This window comes from Anopheles bellator, chromosome 2 (genome assembly GCF_943735745.2).
Source record: "Anopheles bellator chromosome 2, idAnoBellAS_SP24_06.2, whole genome shotgun sequence".
In the NCBI taxonomy this organism is placed as follows: Eukaryota; Metazoa; Arthropoda; class Insecta; order Diptera; family Culicidae; genus Anopheles; species Anopheles bellator.
Genome location: NC_071286.1, coordinates 49,435,397 through 49,450,928, shown reverse-complemented (window position 1 = coordinate 49,450,928; position 15,532 = coordinate 49,435,397). Strand labels below are relative to the sequence as shown.

The following is a 15,532-nucleotide window of genomic DNA, read 5'->3' as shown; positions in this document are numbered from 1 at the left end:
CGCAGTACGACGCATGACCACCCTCGGCCTAGGCCGGGCGTGAAATTCAAAGTTGGTGCTTGTAAGTTCGTCGCTCATTTAGATTTATTATTATTAATGCTTTTTGTTTCACCTTAGCTGATGCTGCCCATATGTTACAAGTTCTGTGCACCTTTGGGCTATGTAGCAGAATGGCTGGCTGCAGCAGCAAATACAAAATTAGGCTTTCACTTTTCTTTACCAAACTGTCCTCGAAAACGAGTCACGCTGCCATAGAGAGGAATAGCTTATCTTGTATGAAATAACACAAATACAAATTTGTTTATTCCTTTCTACTTGCACATTACTTACAACTTATCACGTAAAAGATTTGAATGGTTTCAATTGGTTTCTGTGTTTTAGAACACGGACTACGGACGACATGGACAGATTGTATTTTTGACACCTTTTGACGGTAACGTTGTCCAAAGTTGTCAAAAATGCAAAAAGGCTTCATGTATTTGTGTCTCTGAATGCGGGGCTAATTATATAGGGTGAGCTAGGGTTTTTTTCAGTTGGATATAAAAAAAGACCCAATATTTTTCGATGCTTGAACTTCCATTTGAAAGGTTCATTCATTCCATTTATGTATAAAATACAATTTTGATTCCAGAAACACTTATTTCCGAAGTAGTAGGTCTTCAATTCAAACGGTTCGATATTTTAAAAGCTCATTTCCTCCTCTGTGCTAAGCAGAATTGTGGTTTTTGGGCTTCGCAAAACCCGAACGTCGTGCAAGAGAGGCCAATGCATCCAAACGAGTGACTGTTTGATGCAGATTTTGGTTTGGTGTCATCATCGGCCGTCTTATGAATGAACGCAGAAGGAGCCGCCGGAACCGGCAAAGGCGCACGCCACCGAGCAATGTTAACTGATTGGTTCTTTGGCGAAATTGAAGCTGAGAACTGAGCCGACATTTGGTTTTCAATTTTTAACACCAAGCACATAAAAAGTGGTTTAAGTTTAAGAGATTGTATCTAATTATTATTGCAATTTTATTATTTTCCTAAGCTTGTATATTTTGAACCCACGAGGCACAACATATTTAAAAAGATTTTATTCGAAAAATTTTCATTTCAAACATGTTGATGCTTTAGACTTATTAAATAGCTGCAATCCCAATGTGTACTCTTATGTAATCAAGCATTTATGTCTAATGAAGATCCAAGTTAATGAAAAACATTACATTTTACATTTGCTTAACAATGTAAGTCGACAATATATTGTTTATTCCACATGCCATGAACTTTCATCAACAAAACAAATGAAATAAAATAACAAGATGCACTAATTTTAAACAAAAATTATGGGAAAACACATTATAAAAGGCAGCATATCACAGCAAAAGGAATACAGTTTGTTGCCTCAAAAATTTACTCACGAAGTTTGTTGCCTGAAGTATGTATAACATCTGTACTTATCTGAACAGTATGCATTAGAGTTGCAAACTTTCCACTTTGTATAACTTTAGAAGACTTTGACGAACGAACTTGTTTTGTAATCTCCAAATTGTTTTCGAAAACAAAACTACGGGCTCTCCATTAGACTCGTTATTTGATCGGCTAAAATGGCTTGTATGCCATAGGGGTCCATTGAAATATTGAAATATAGACAAATGACACATATAAATAAGTAGAGAGCGCAAATCTCCTTCATGTCCTTCAGAAATGTTGATGACCAATAAACTTGAAAGTTCAAAATTATCTATTTACAAAGAATTCTTGTTGGAGATTGAAATATTGAAAAAGTTTTTGGAAAAGTGGTGGAGTGAAAATAGATGAAAAAAAATGGAAATGTTAAAAAAGAAAAAAAGAGAAAATTTTGTTTCAAATCGTTCGTTGTTGTCAGTTGTTATTAAAATTTGTGTACAACGTTACTACTAAATTACGAGCATTACATTATTTTCTCTATCGCAGTTGAAAGATCAAGTGTAATGAGAACGAATACGTGAGGCAATGAATTTGCTAAAATTTAAAATTTAAATTTAAAATACCGACTTGAGGTATGTCCGACTATGTTTATCAATTGGTTTCATTCCCGTTTATTTGTTAGGCTAGTTTTAACCCCCTAAAATATTAGTAAAAAATCGCCTCTGAGAAACTTGATGAGCATTTATGAAATATACATGAAAATCAACATCAGAACATCACAACCAATTTAATACGATCTGTTTTATTGATATTAATTAAAAAAAATCTAATTTACCCATTCGCAAAATAAGTTGGCAACTAGAATGGCGGTACCCCATTGAGCGTTGGGACATCTTAGCACTCGTAATATATTATCCAACACCTTTTGTTTAATCGATTGCAGACACTAATTGTGTTGCACCCATACAGAACCCTTCTCCCGTTAGCTCAGCTCATATTATTGGTTGCATTACCAGAAATAGATCGTCTCACTACCGATTCTGGCTACGTCTACAGATTTCTGGGATCGTCTCTATACTAATTGAACTACATTTCACGCCGATAATTTGAAATTTAATGAAAACCCCTTTCAAAATGTGTTTTACAATAGTTTTTGAATTGCAAAAGTTCTTGGAAGTTTATCCTTCGACATATCCAGGGGAAGTGAGTTATTCATCCTTCGCAGGAAATCGGCGGTTCATCCACATGTGACGCTTGCGCTTTGCGCTGGCAGCCGAGCATACCACGAAAAGTTGTTGTTTTGGGTTCGTTGCCGGTATAGTCGGCATGCCGACGGCCGAGCGTTGCTGTTTTGGCGATGTCGGCTTTGCAGAACTGTCGTCAGATCATGTGCTTTGTCGTTACAAAAGCGGCAGCATTAGACTACATTCAGTTAGTCCTCCTCGTCGCTTCGGATAAGTCACACCACTTAGGTACGCTTTTAGTAGATGGCCATCCGTTGGCAAGTGAATCGTCGGGAGCGTCGTGTTAAATGATTCGTTTCCAGTAACGAGCTAATCCAGTCTACCTACAAACAACAGAAGCCTTCATCGTAAGTCGTGATCGCTTTCTGAAGTGTGTTCTTTATGACGTGGTTTTTCAGCATCTGTGCAACACAAGAGACCAGGTCTTGGCGAAACATTACGAATGGTTGAGGTGTGCCCGAAGGCAATATTTCATTAGTGCCATAGTGAACGTAAAAGCGCAGAACTATGCAGGTCTTCGCGTTGCGATTTGCGTAGTTTTTCACGCCTTTTCGTTAGCCACCTTGCGGCGCCTTACTACAACTAAATCAATTGCGGATGTGCCTCGATAGAAAGAGGAGGAAGAAATTAATTAGTCCACAATCACCATAATGAAGTCGTGTTTTCTTCCTTCTTCCTGTATTTAATTACCTCAAAGTGGTCGATGGGAACAAGTCGGATTTCGAGCCCAGCGGCCACAAACAAATTAACGCGTATCGAAAAAGTATTTCGTACCCATTCGGGTGCAAAAATAAAATACCGAAAGCGCGACCTATTGCGGCATCGAAGCTTGGTGCTCTGATGAATTTCCTAAGCTGAAGCATTTATTCTCCAACGCATAAAGTTACTGGAAACCGCATGCCCCTCCTGCCAGTGCCAAGGTGTTGTGGCAGTGCTAGCGCCTACCGGAGTACCCTAGATCTCGCGTGTGTATGCTATGCAGATTGTCGTGGCATTCCGGGCGTTGTAGCAACAGCCTGGTTTGTGGTGCGTGCCTTATTGCGAACCCTGAACCTCGCAGAACATCACGGTATCGCCTCGCGAAGAAAGAACGAAGAAAGTCTGAAAAGATTTAGTGAAGAGGGTAATAATGTAATAAATTTCTAAAGAAAGTACAATTTCGTGACAATCGGCAATAAAAACATTTCAAACAAAGGAAACCGAGAAGTGTAAAAACGAGAAAACTCAAAGGAAAAAAGGCCGTGGAACGAAAAACAACGGGGAAACGGTGAAAAACGGAAACCAAGTGGTGGGTAAGGAAAGGGTGTTTGTGAATGCTATTTCTTTGCTATCAGTTTAACAGGCAAAGCGACTAAACGGGGGTGGCAAAAGGTTCACTGTGCAGGGATAAAGGGAAGTAAGGAAATGGTGAGTGTTTTATTTGCCCAGGACTAGAACTGACGCCAACAATACCATATGTGAAAATCACGCGAATCTAGTGCTCGCTAGGAGCCAGTGCCGTTTCCTGTTCTGAGCCAGGTTGATGGCATAGTTCCACGGCGCTTTAGGTCCGGATGAATCAGACATGGACCGGGTGAGGATCACGGGCTATAGTGCATACGACGCGACCCCGAAACACAGTCTGGAGTGGCCAAACTGTGGACAGCCTTCTTGCGCGGTGAGAGCATAGACAACGAGAAACGCCACACAGACACACCTGGTGGTTTACAAGGACCCGTTTTCGTGCCTGGACTGGTTTCCTGCTGTTTCCACTCGTTTGCGGCCGAATCTACCAAAGATAATCACAGCTACAACGTAGAAGTACTGATTCCGGTTAAGCAGCATCACTTTGCGCAGAGACGAGCGAGTGGAGGCACCAAGCATCTCTGTCAAACATGGACTCCTTCCAGTGCACCAAACTCGTCCCAGTCATTGTTGTGCTGTTGTTGAATAGATCGCTCGCCAAGAGCCAAGGGGGACAAGGTAAGCATTACATTCGGATGCCGAACGACTCTCGGTCGTTCTAATGAAATAACCCAACGGTAATGGCTCAATGTCATGTTTGTCGTCTCACAGAAAATCAGGCTGCTTTCCTACATGGCACTTTTGTGCAACAATATGTTGAACAGTGCGGCTCCCTTGAAGCCACATTGTGTTGAAAGTTAATCTGCGAAGTTCAACCGACTGGTGTTGACTGGCTTGCTTCTAGCAGTTCGGGGTAGTAGACTCTTGCAGTGAAAATTGTTTGAAAAAGCATCCAGCCATCCTAGTCGATCTGATGGCTCGACTTCACCTTGTCTCAAAGGGGACTGAAAATATAATTATGCTGCACAATTGATATAAATGACAAATGCTACAAATTTCGATTGCATACATTTAACTTTCAATCATATAATCCGGAAGAGACATTACTTCGGACCATAATGTTGTCAGGAACCGTTGTCTTTCGTTCCAAATCCATAACCCCCAAAATGTCACCCAATTAGCAGAGTACAATTTTTGTTCCACGATGGTGGAAACTTCGAGGCACTTGCCAAAGTAATCATCCGAACTATTTAGCTAATGCATTTAAATATTCATGTTGCCACGTTCAAGAATTTTAGTTTAAATTTCACGAACTTCTTGCATGATAGTTCTAGTCCCATCGTAACTGTATAGTCAGCTGCCGTCGCTACATTTGCAATTTGGGTGGCCATTTCACAGCTAACGTCATACGCGCTGGGTTGAACAGTATCAGGGGTCTCACATAATACATTTACTAACCTTCGGGAGCTGCACCAGCATTAAGCCCCGGTCAGCGGGAATCATTTTCATATACTTTATACACAATTTGCTTCACAAACAGACTTTGAAACAAACTTTCCAGATTCATAGGTAGGCAGGTACAGCAGGTACATTTTGCGAGGAATCCCTATTGTTTCATAGATGAAAATTTATTATTTCCAGCCCTCATTGTGTTTGACCAGGCAGCTCAGGGGATGTTTGAAAATGGTTCAAGCCAAAATGATGGTCTACTAATGCTACACACGACGTACCGCACCACGGTAGTCGAGAGAAACAAGGAGTGGAAAATGGCGAGTGCGTTGATGGAACGAAAATGTTCATTTTTAACACCAATTCCACCGACGCAGCCTGAGCAGCACACAAAATGAATCAATGAAATAACAAAATGAAGACACAAAACGAGTGAAAACATAATATATTTTATGTGTTTTCCACTGTACCACTTACTAAAGGGCACACATACAATATCTAGCTGCTGGCTGCTGCTTTTTTCGCCGTTCCTTAAGAGAACGGGAAAATATGCAACATCGCTCCCTAAATTACGTGAAAACTTCGCTTCTTTAACGTACACCAAGAGGATGTAGTATTTAGCTAAGCTTAATGCAATGAAGGAAAGCAAAGCGGCGAGATGGAGTTATGGTGCAATGGTGAGACCGTTGGTTAAGATAAATGTAAGAGAGAGTACTAGTACGATAGACTTCCATCGAAATAAGGTTGTTAAGATTGACGAAGTGGTCAAAGTATAAGTAGGTGCACCGCCGCACAGATAGACGAACAATGAAAATTTGTGGTTATTTCTGAATGTTTTTAATGGAAACAGTTGATGATTTGAAAGTTTTCTAAAGGAAACACGAGGTAAGTTTAGTAGGTACTGCGAGTCTCTTTGGTCTTCTTTAGGGTGAGTTTTGTAGACCTGCAATTGATTTCTTCCGTTCATATTGTTAGTTCATTGCATATAAATGGTGGCGATCGATGAAATGTTACCGAAAGCTTGGAGAAGAAAGTAGTCGTTTGCTAGAGTTTCTGTACCCTGACGCCGGTAACTCATGTTTGAGTTAGGTTTTGAAGGTTTTCGTTACATAAAATACAAGATGGGTAATAAAGCTTTAAGAAGCATCCCAAATTAATTAAACAAACAGTGTTGGTGTGCTTTACAAATGTTTAAGATACGGAAAATTAAAGTATCATCAAATTTGTTCCACACAATAGTGTCAGAAAAAAATATTGATATTAATTTCATATTTTTTGCATAGGCTTAAATAGCATTAGGGTCATACGTGGAGGAAGAATTCATGTGTACGAGTTATTCAATAACAACGAAATATTCGTTAAATGTCATTGACTGAAGGTGTGTGTGTGTGTAAATGTGTTTTATTTGTATTAAATAGGCTTAGTTGGTTGCATTTATGATTCGAAATGACAATATGTCTAGATGTGATCATATATATTTATTTTTAATCTTAGAAGAACGGACCGGGTCGTATTTATAGATGTTTTTCAGCCACATTCGTTGTTTGTTGGTTCGTTGTTTATGGACAGAGATAATTTTTTACATATTTTTTTCCATTTTCCATTTTTCCAATTTCCATATATTTTTTTCCATAGCATCAAAAGCGGTCGTGCAATATTTTTAATGAAGTCGGAGTCTATAATAGGAGAAATGAAAATAAGGAAGAATTAAAAAAAAAGAGGTTCGTTTCGCAGAACGAATTAATTTGAAACTACCAAGCGGGATTTATTAATATGCTGCTGCTTGTTGTTACAAAATTTGAAAACAGTCAATTGGCCAAATCCATCGTGCCGATCGCCTAGCGATTTATGACAGTGGCGATTTTATTTTGAATTCTTTTTTTGGTTCAGTTTTGCTTAAACGCACTTGCGCTGCGTTATTAACGTAAGAGCTGTCAATAACAATAATCGGTGAACTACTCACTTAGAGGAACAATTCGAAACAAACAATAGAAACACACTTCACCAATTCCGGCAAGTGTATGTTAACAGGCTCAAATATTGTCACCAACTTCAGAGAATAAGTAGTGCGATCGTAGAGAGGGTTTTGGTTTGCGATGGGTAATATACTGCCTCTGAATGCCAACCGCATTGTTTGCTAGCTCCTGCAGCCATCGAAAAGGGAAACCGACTTCTATACAAACTAGGCTCTCGTTTCAGACTAGAACATTCTGTGAGCGATGTATTGGTTTGAGCTCTGCGTTCTATCGCAAGAAACCTCGTCGACAGCTTCGAACATCTGCTCAAAGGTCCTCCACGTTAAACGGCCTACCCACGGTCTCGGTTTCGGTTGCGTTTTCACCGGGGAGAAAATTATGTGCGTGGCGCCCGTCGCTTGCTCCATGGTTTCATTATTAATGATTAGCTGTTTGGTTATAATTTTCCTCTCCAGATACCGTGCTCTCCATCGGCTGGCTAAAATTGGTAGAGGAGAAAGAGTAAAATTCCAACAGTTTCCACATCACAGGACATAACGTAAAACCCCATGTATGTAAAGCTTGACATTCGCCCCGTGCCGTAGATGGCGGTTTCCGCGCAGCTCGAAGGGCCTTCAGGGCTGCCGGAACGAGGATTTCGCACTCCGTTTTTGTGGTTTACGTGGTGACGATCTCCTAAGGAGCGCCTGCCCCTGCTAAACCGCTGTGGCATAGTAAAGAAAATGAAGAAGAAAGTCATGCACAAGCAAACCGCCAGTGACGAACAGCGTTTGAGGGATTGACGACATTGGCAGCCAGAAAAGGATCTGGCTGACGACGTGGTGATGAGGATAAAAGGGAACCAACTTTGCTTTAGTTGCTAATTAAATGAATGAAGGGATTTTGGTTTACCTTTTCAACAGGCTTGTACATTTTATGATTTCCTTTCAACGAGGCGAAGGTGGTCTAGGTGTACCTGGTTTGGAATCCTTTTGCAAACTGTCCCACAATGAACGATGATGTTATGAGTAAAAGCACTAGAATGCGATGAGTGATTCTTTGAAATCACATAGCAAGAAAGTATTGTAGAGCCCCATGGATCGACTGCTCTCGATACAATGCACGCCCATTATGCGTTTTACGTTTAATGTGGATGTCTGCTCTTTTTCCGATCCAGTCTCTTGGATGCTGATGCATTTTGAAAACAGAAAAGAGACTACTAATTCACTTCACAAGAAGAGTGTGTTTTGGTAGCTTGAAAAGAAGCAAAAATGTGTTTCTTCAATAGTAGCAACAAAACGTTTGGAGCATTTATCTCATCGTTTTGAGCCCATCTGAGCAGTACTGTAAAGTTTATTATCCTCACCCAAAAATGCAGGATATTGAATGATATTAAGCATAAACGAAGTAGTAAAACAAAAGCATCGTTTGCATCCAATTTCAATTTAATATCCACCATGTCGGTGAAGAGAATTCAACAACAAAGGCTAAAGGGGGAAAAACTATGAATACATAAGTAAGAACGTTGTAAACAAGAATAACACAATTAAATCGCGCTTCATCATCTCTATCGCAGAGGAGAATGAGAATCAAAAGAATTACCAGTTGTATAATTCATCAGACTAGCAAGTAGCACACGCTTTGCGTTGTTGTCAGTCGTCGCTAGCAGTTTACCATCACTAACAACTATTTGAACTCGAACAAGGCGCTGACACGTTTTTCTTTCTTTTATGTGGTTTTATCTCAATTCAGACGACAGGAATACAGACTCGATTCAAATAGAGGAAAGTAACTCCTACATTCTGGACAAAGGTAAGTAGATCACTGTAGTACTATTATGCTATTAATATGCTATTAAATGAAAGGTATTTTAAAATAAGCTAAAATTAAAATAAAAGGCTCTGGACACTCCGAAATGAAGTCAGATACCATGTATGCACGTTTAAATTGCTGGTGAAAAGTATTTAAGTTGCATTGTTTGACAAATTTTGTAATTATTTTCCATCAGTGAAAAATAATGTCATGTACTAGTTTTGCAATAGAATAACAATACTAGTTTATTGGGGATATCGCTCAGGAAATAAAGAAGTAAACATGAGTAAACAAATAAATAAATGAGGTTAAGTTAGTCAATAGTTTGTATGATTGAAAACAATGCAGTTTTCTGTGAGAAAAGGAGAAAAAACGACAGTCCATTTGGGTCGTTTTATAGTTATATATTGGATCTACAAAATATACATATTTTTTTCCATGTTTAAGAGCAGAAAATAACATTGTTAGTATTTATTATATTATTATTATCGCAAAAAATGTTTCAGTAAGATGTTTCGCTGTATACTTTAGTCACTATTCGATAATTTTTTATCAATTAGTTTCTTATCTAGTCGATATTGTTGTCTATGTTCCATACGACGCCAGGTCTTCGCACATCCGTACAGTTCAAGCAAAGTTGTCGATCGAACCAAGGAAAAGATAGAAGAAATAAGGCTGCTATCAAAAGCGAGTAAACGAGAGCAAGCAACTAATTGCGTTTGAATAGCTGCATTACCCCAATCCACATATTTTAGGAATAAGTGCTTCATGAATATAATATAACAGTAGCCTTTGCATTATTCAGTGGCGTTATGACAGCGAAGGTTTAAATATTCATCTTAATTAAAATTGGAAAATATCGTGTGTCACCTGATAGTGCGGATCAAGTGATGGGGAGGTGGATATCGGGAAAGAATATTATGGAAGCAAAGATTTGAGGTAGATCTTTTGCACGAGCATTCCAGGCATGGCTGGCCGTGGGTCGTGAAACAGTGCAGAAAGAGGATGAACGGATGATTGGGAATAAAACAATTCATTCAATCTCTTAAGACTAACCAAAAAAATTCAGCACCGATAAATATGTTCTTATGAACGTTAAGAAAAAAATTGAAAAAAAAAAATCGAAAATAAAATAGGGATTTCTTTTGCTGTGAACCACTTTAGAGCAATCATTGCTATTGGGATAGTGAATCATGTTCCCAGTGCATTTATTACATAAAACACACAATGTTCAATTTATTTTACAATAGTCCAAATGTAATATAATTCCATTGTTTCGTTGGATAGAATTTATTTATTTGAAGGTAGCTACTTCTACACGGTGAATCTCGTTGTCATAGTAAGGCTGGTCATTACTCATGTTTCAGATTTGCCAAAGTTTGGAGAACCCATTCAGAATCTTACAGTGCCGCTTGGTCGAGAAGCTGTACTAACATGTGTCATCAACAATCTTCAAACGTACAAGGTAACGCAACGGACTGTTTTCACTGCTAGATTCGGCATCGCACGACCAATATCGCTCTTGTTGGCAAGAGTTGTTGTTATGTTCGTTGCTCCTGCTTTAGTTTTCACCATCTTTGCAGGTCGCGTGGCTCCGAGTGGACACTCAAACGATTCTGACAATTCAGACGCACGTCATCACCAAAAACCATCGCATGGCTGTTGCTCACGTCGAAGGTCGAGCCTGGGTGCTGCGTATTCGCGATGTGAAGGAATCTGACAAGGGATGGTACATGTGCCAGGTCAATACAGATCCGATGCGCAACCAAATCGGGTACCTGAATGTCGTTGGTAAGCAGACCCGCCGACATGAGTCGGAACGCGGGCCTCGGCCGTAAAGTGCCATCAGGTGCCCACAGGAGATTTAATGTGGTTTAATTGTCGCAGTCCATGTTGGCTTATGCTAATGAGAAAGAGACCCACTTCATAGAGGTAGAGTACATAAAAAACTTTATAAATATAATCCAAACAGTGCCGCCAAACATACTGGACTATCCAACCAGCACCGATATGGTTGTACGCGAGGGAAGTAATGTAACATTAAAATGTGCCGCTTCCGGTTCCCCGACGCCTTCCATTATCTGGCGCCGCGAAGGCAACGAACCGATCAACACGGGAGGTATGCATTGCGTGGTTTTCGTATCCCGCCTGTTTCGTTTTATTTTATTTTGATAGCCTGCCCCATGAAACTATCATGACAGTGCGCGCACGCGGTGTTGGGTAAACTACACAGTCAAACTGTTTCATTATTATTCCATGCAATTCACTTCAAAGCTGCAACTAGCCTGAACAGCTCCTCCTTTTCCATTTCCCGAGTTAATCGACTGCATATGGGTGCATATTTGTGCATCGCGTCCAACGGCATTCCGCCATCGGTCAGCAAGCGTGTCATGTTGATTGTGCACTGTAAGTAATTTTTTTTGTTTATTAAATAAAGTACCAGGCTGTTCAATAAGTGTTGCGGTTCGATAACAGAGGGCGCTGATGCTAGTCTAAATTTATTTTGTTATGTTAGTACACTCTTCATATAATACTAGTGTATTTGAAGTTTGAAGGAAATTTATAAACGAATGTTGAAAGTGCATAACTCGTTGCCATCAATTAATGCAGTAAAAAGATTGATTGCTGAAGTTAGAAGTGGATTTAGCGGAATTCTTAGGCATCTCATTGGGCAATATTTTGACTGAAGTATTTGGTTTTAGAAAGCTGTGTGAGCGCAATGGGTGTCGCATTCGGTAACAATTGAACAAAAACACGTTCGAAGGCAACCTTCTCGGCAAAATTTGAAGTGTTCTCGGTTTCGGGTTCTGTGGGTTTTGTGCGTCCATAGTGATGGGTCGCTATAATATTGTGTTTTCTTATCGAAGCTCAACACTTATTGAACAACTCATTGTCGCTGTAGTTTGTTTAGCGATCCTTTGGCAGTTTTAAGCCCATTGTAAGGTGTCTTGTTCAGTAGCCCTTTCTGTTTTATTTTTATGTTTATCGTTTACCTATTTTAATGTGATGCCAACTGCTAGTATGAATTCTGTGAGGTTTTCCACGTAATGTAGGCTTTTATTTTACACGACGCGACGCTGAAACACTTAACCTTTTTCTGACAGAAAAACTGGCAAAAAACTGCAAAAAAAAATTAAGACCCCCACGCCATGAGGTGAATGCATGACAAATCCGGTGTTAGTTTTCTTAAAATTTATCATCTTAACAGACGTCGCTTTGCCCTATTTGATATGTGGATAACTGCTGTATTTCTTTTGGTTTGAGTGGTTTCGCAGAAGGGAATTATTGTGTGTGTAGTGGTTTATTTCTTAGTTCCATTGTTATAAATATTACAAATACTTGGTTACACATATAGTTAATATAGTAAATCTCTCTCACACAAGTATAAGTTGATTGGCAGTAATTTGTATGGTAATTTGTACGTTTCGTTTCCACGTTCTTCGAAAGTTCCACCAATGATATGGATCCAGGATCAGCTTGTAGGCGCAGCCCTGAGACAGCGATTGACTCTCGAATGTCAATCGGAAGCTTACCCACGTTCTATCAATTATTGGATGAAGAATGAAACCATCATAACCCAAGGTAGGTCGCCCATAGCTCTAGAATGATGCTTATTGTTAGCGAAGCCCGAACGATTCCCCAAAGAAGAGAAGTCAAGGTAGGGCATAAAAAATTGCAAACGAAGCATATCGCATCACTGCAATACCAGGTATTGGGTGCCGCACTGAAGCGTTTGTCATTAATATTTTCCTCTTCACTGCTTGTGAAGCCAACCGACCGACGTTTGGTTGATGGGCTATGGATTTGCGAGCAACAATTCCTATAGTCAGGCGTGCTCTATTCGGCCATTATCGCCACAGCCGTTAGTGATAGTTAGAAGCGTTCCTGTGGACCTATTGGGTTTAGCGTGGTGTGTGTCCTTCTTGTGGTGGTTTGGTTTATGTACTGGCGCCTAAGCAGACCGAAACATCGGCAAACGGATGGAAATAATAAACAAGGACAAATCTGATAACGAGGAAAAATTGTGTCACAATCATCATCTTGTTATTCAATCAAAGTAAGGGCATACAAAGAACTTGACGGACAATGACAATCACCGAAAAGGAAGGTACACTGTGAACCAAAAAGGGGCTTCGCAGAAACGGAAGATGTCTTGCTCCATCCTCCATCTTCGGTAGGTTCTTGAATACTGTATTGCATAGGCAAGAACGACTAGGGATCGTGGATTGGGGCGTGATAAGGGACCATGTCCAAGAATTCATTATGCTTCGCAATATTTTGAGCACAAGGTACGTGCGGTGAGATGGATTGGGGTATCACAAGATTTATGGGAACGATCTTGGCTTTGGATACTATCTTTCGCTTGGTTTGAAATAATGTAAGAACGGCAAAACAAATAATTGAAATAAAAGAACCACGGGAAAAGATGTACTGCAGTTCTTTCATTGAAAGTATGACTGGTTCAAAAACTCGAAACTTTTTGCACGTTTTGCAACTTGTTGTTCGCATCAGTTGGCCAATCAGTCGCTGAGATGAGCAGTTGATTCTGTACAAAATGTTTTAAAATACGGGATAAGGTGTTTGTGTGTTTGTGTGTAACTAAAAACTGAAGTCACGATCACGGTTAAAACGATACATTTCGCTTTTACAGGTAAACGCTTCGAGCCGTCTATTAAGGAAATCAACAGCTACAAAGTGGTCATGAAGCTTACAATCAAGGAGATCGATATCGCTGACTTTGGAACATACAAGTGCGTTGTGAAGAATTCCTTAGGCGAAACGGATGGAACTATTAAAGTTTACCGTAAGTCGCTTATCAGCGAAAGGACCATATTTGCCAAGTTCATCAGGTTTGATGTTTTTCGCTACAGATATTCCTTCTACTACCGTAATGGCAACAAGTCCCCCAGCAACGACAACAGTTGCAGCAACGACAGCAGAAAGCACCTACCGGAAAACCTGTACGCTTTTCTCTGTTCGTTGAAGAAAACAGTCCAAAGTGAAATGATTGATACTTTTTTTCTTGACAGATAAAATCAAGGGTCACCACCCATCGATCGACGATTTTTCTGCTTCGTCCAACAAAATTCTTGGCACTGGCGAAAGTTCTGAGTTGTGGAATGTCGACGGAACAATCGAAGGTACGATGGCCAAACATCTACTGAGTGGATCGTACTATAAATCTTTTACTATTTTGGCGCAGGTCGAGATCATCGGTACAGGGACAACGGTGCAAGCTTTAGTGACGATCAGCGCGAAAAGGAGGCTTTCATCGACACAGAAAGTAACTCTCGAGGCATCATGCATCATACCACGATTAGAAACACTCACCTGATAGCGGTGTGTTACATTGTGGTAGCCACTGCACTCACCTTTAGGTGATTGACATGCTAGTTTAATTAGTCAACTGCAACCTCGATTGTAGCATCTTTAGTACAGCATAAGAAGCAGTTGTTTCAGTTTGGGTAACGGATATAACAGGCCAAACTATTTAAAGAAACAATTACGCATGGCGATAGTGTTGAAAGCAAAGTAAATCCAAAACGTAAACTCTTCATAAGTGAGGACAAACGAAGATAGAAGATTAAAATTGGAGCAGTCTGTTTAGAAAGCAATGTTAAACGCTGAAAATATAATAAAATTTTTATAATAAAAAATGCTAAACACATTTCAACGTTGCGTTTGATTTCCATCATCTCCACAGTGAACTGGCAGAACTACCTGTTCGCTATTGTTTGTTTTGCCGTTTGTATGTTCTGAAAAATCATCCTCCGTGGTTGTGGTGGTCCGACAAACATTTGGTTCCTGCCCTTTTCCTACTACCCCAGCTATTAGTAACCTTATCTGTTTGGATGGAAAATTTAATCTGGAAAATGGCTTGTTTACGTATTCATTTTTCCATCGCGCGTTTTCGCGCTGCTCAAAACTGTCTGCCAAGCCCGGCACTTCCTCCTAGCAAACCCGTTGTTTTCGCCCATGTTCGGCTCGAAATATCCGCTCCAGCTCTCAAAGCTACTGTTGATGTTTGGGCAGAATGCGTCTTCAGCTTTGCCACAAATTGTGGCCAATTTGTTTCACTTCAGTAATTTAATTATTCACATCTTGGCTGGGCTTGATCAAGTTGGGTACAGCGCAGCGTAGGATATTTCAACAATAAATGTCTTGCTACATAGATTTTATTTCTGATTTCTTGGCGTATCACCAAGAAGTAGAGCTAAGAATTTTAAAATTAAAAGCATTGCGTGGGCTCAATCTAATTGCTGGAGCATCACCAATCACACGAACCAGCATCGCAAGATGGCGCGTTCGTCGCATTAGCGGTACTAACTACCAAACTTCTTTGAAAAACTGTCAGTACTGGCGAAACACTATACATAAGGTTGAATTCAGTTCGTAGCGC

The 15,532-nt window shown here is 40.0% G+C and overlaps 1 protein-coding gene across 1 annotated transcript; it reads left to right on the top strand.

The window, feature by feature from the left end:
* The first annotated feature begins 4,144 nt into the window (after positions 1-4,144).
* LOC131209363 (lachesin-like) lies at positions 4,145-14,753 on the top strand. The gene is made up of 11 exons (XM_058202418.1): positions 4,145-4,594; positions 9,073-9,132; positions 10,500-10,597; positions 10,716-10,923; positions 11,105-11,251; positions 11,407-11,538; positions 12,580-12,714; positions 13,784-13,936; positions 14,004-14,093; positions 14,163-14,273; positions 14,336-14,753. Exons 1-11 carry the CDS (start codon positions 4,507-4,509, stop codon positions 14,512-14,514), a joined length of 1,401 nt encoding a protein of 466 aa, XP_058058401.1. The 5' UTR covers positions 4,145-4,506; the 3' UTR covers positions 14,515-14,753.
* Positions 14,754-15,532: the final 779 nt, after the last annotated feature.

What these genes read in the sequence shown, in the direction of transcription:
- LOC131209363 (XM_058202418.1), top strand. Translation starts at nt 4,507, where the DNA reads ATGGACTCCTTCCAGTGCACCAAACTCGTCCCAGTCATTGTTGTGCTG. An exon ending in TGTCATGTTGATTGTGCACT is followed by an intron (nt 11,539 to 12,579) that starts GTAAGTAATTTT and finishes GTTCTTCGAAAG; the next exon opens with TTCCACCAATGATATGGATC. An exon ending in TGTCGACGGAACAATCGAAG is followed by an intron (nt 14,274 to 14,335) that starts GTACGATGGCCA and finishes ATTTTGGCGCAG; the next exon opens with GTCGAGATCATCGGTACAGG.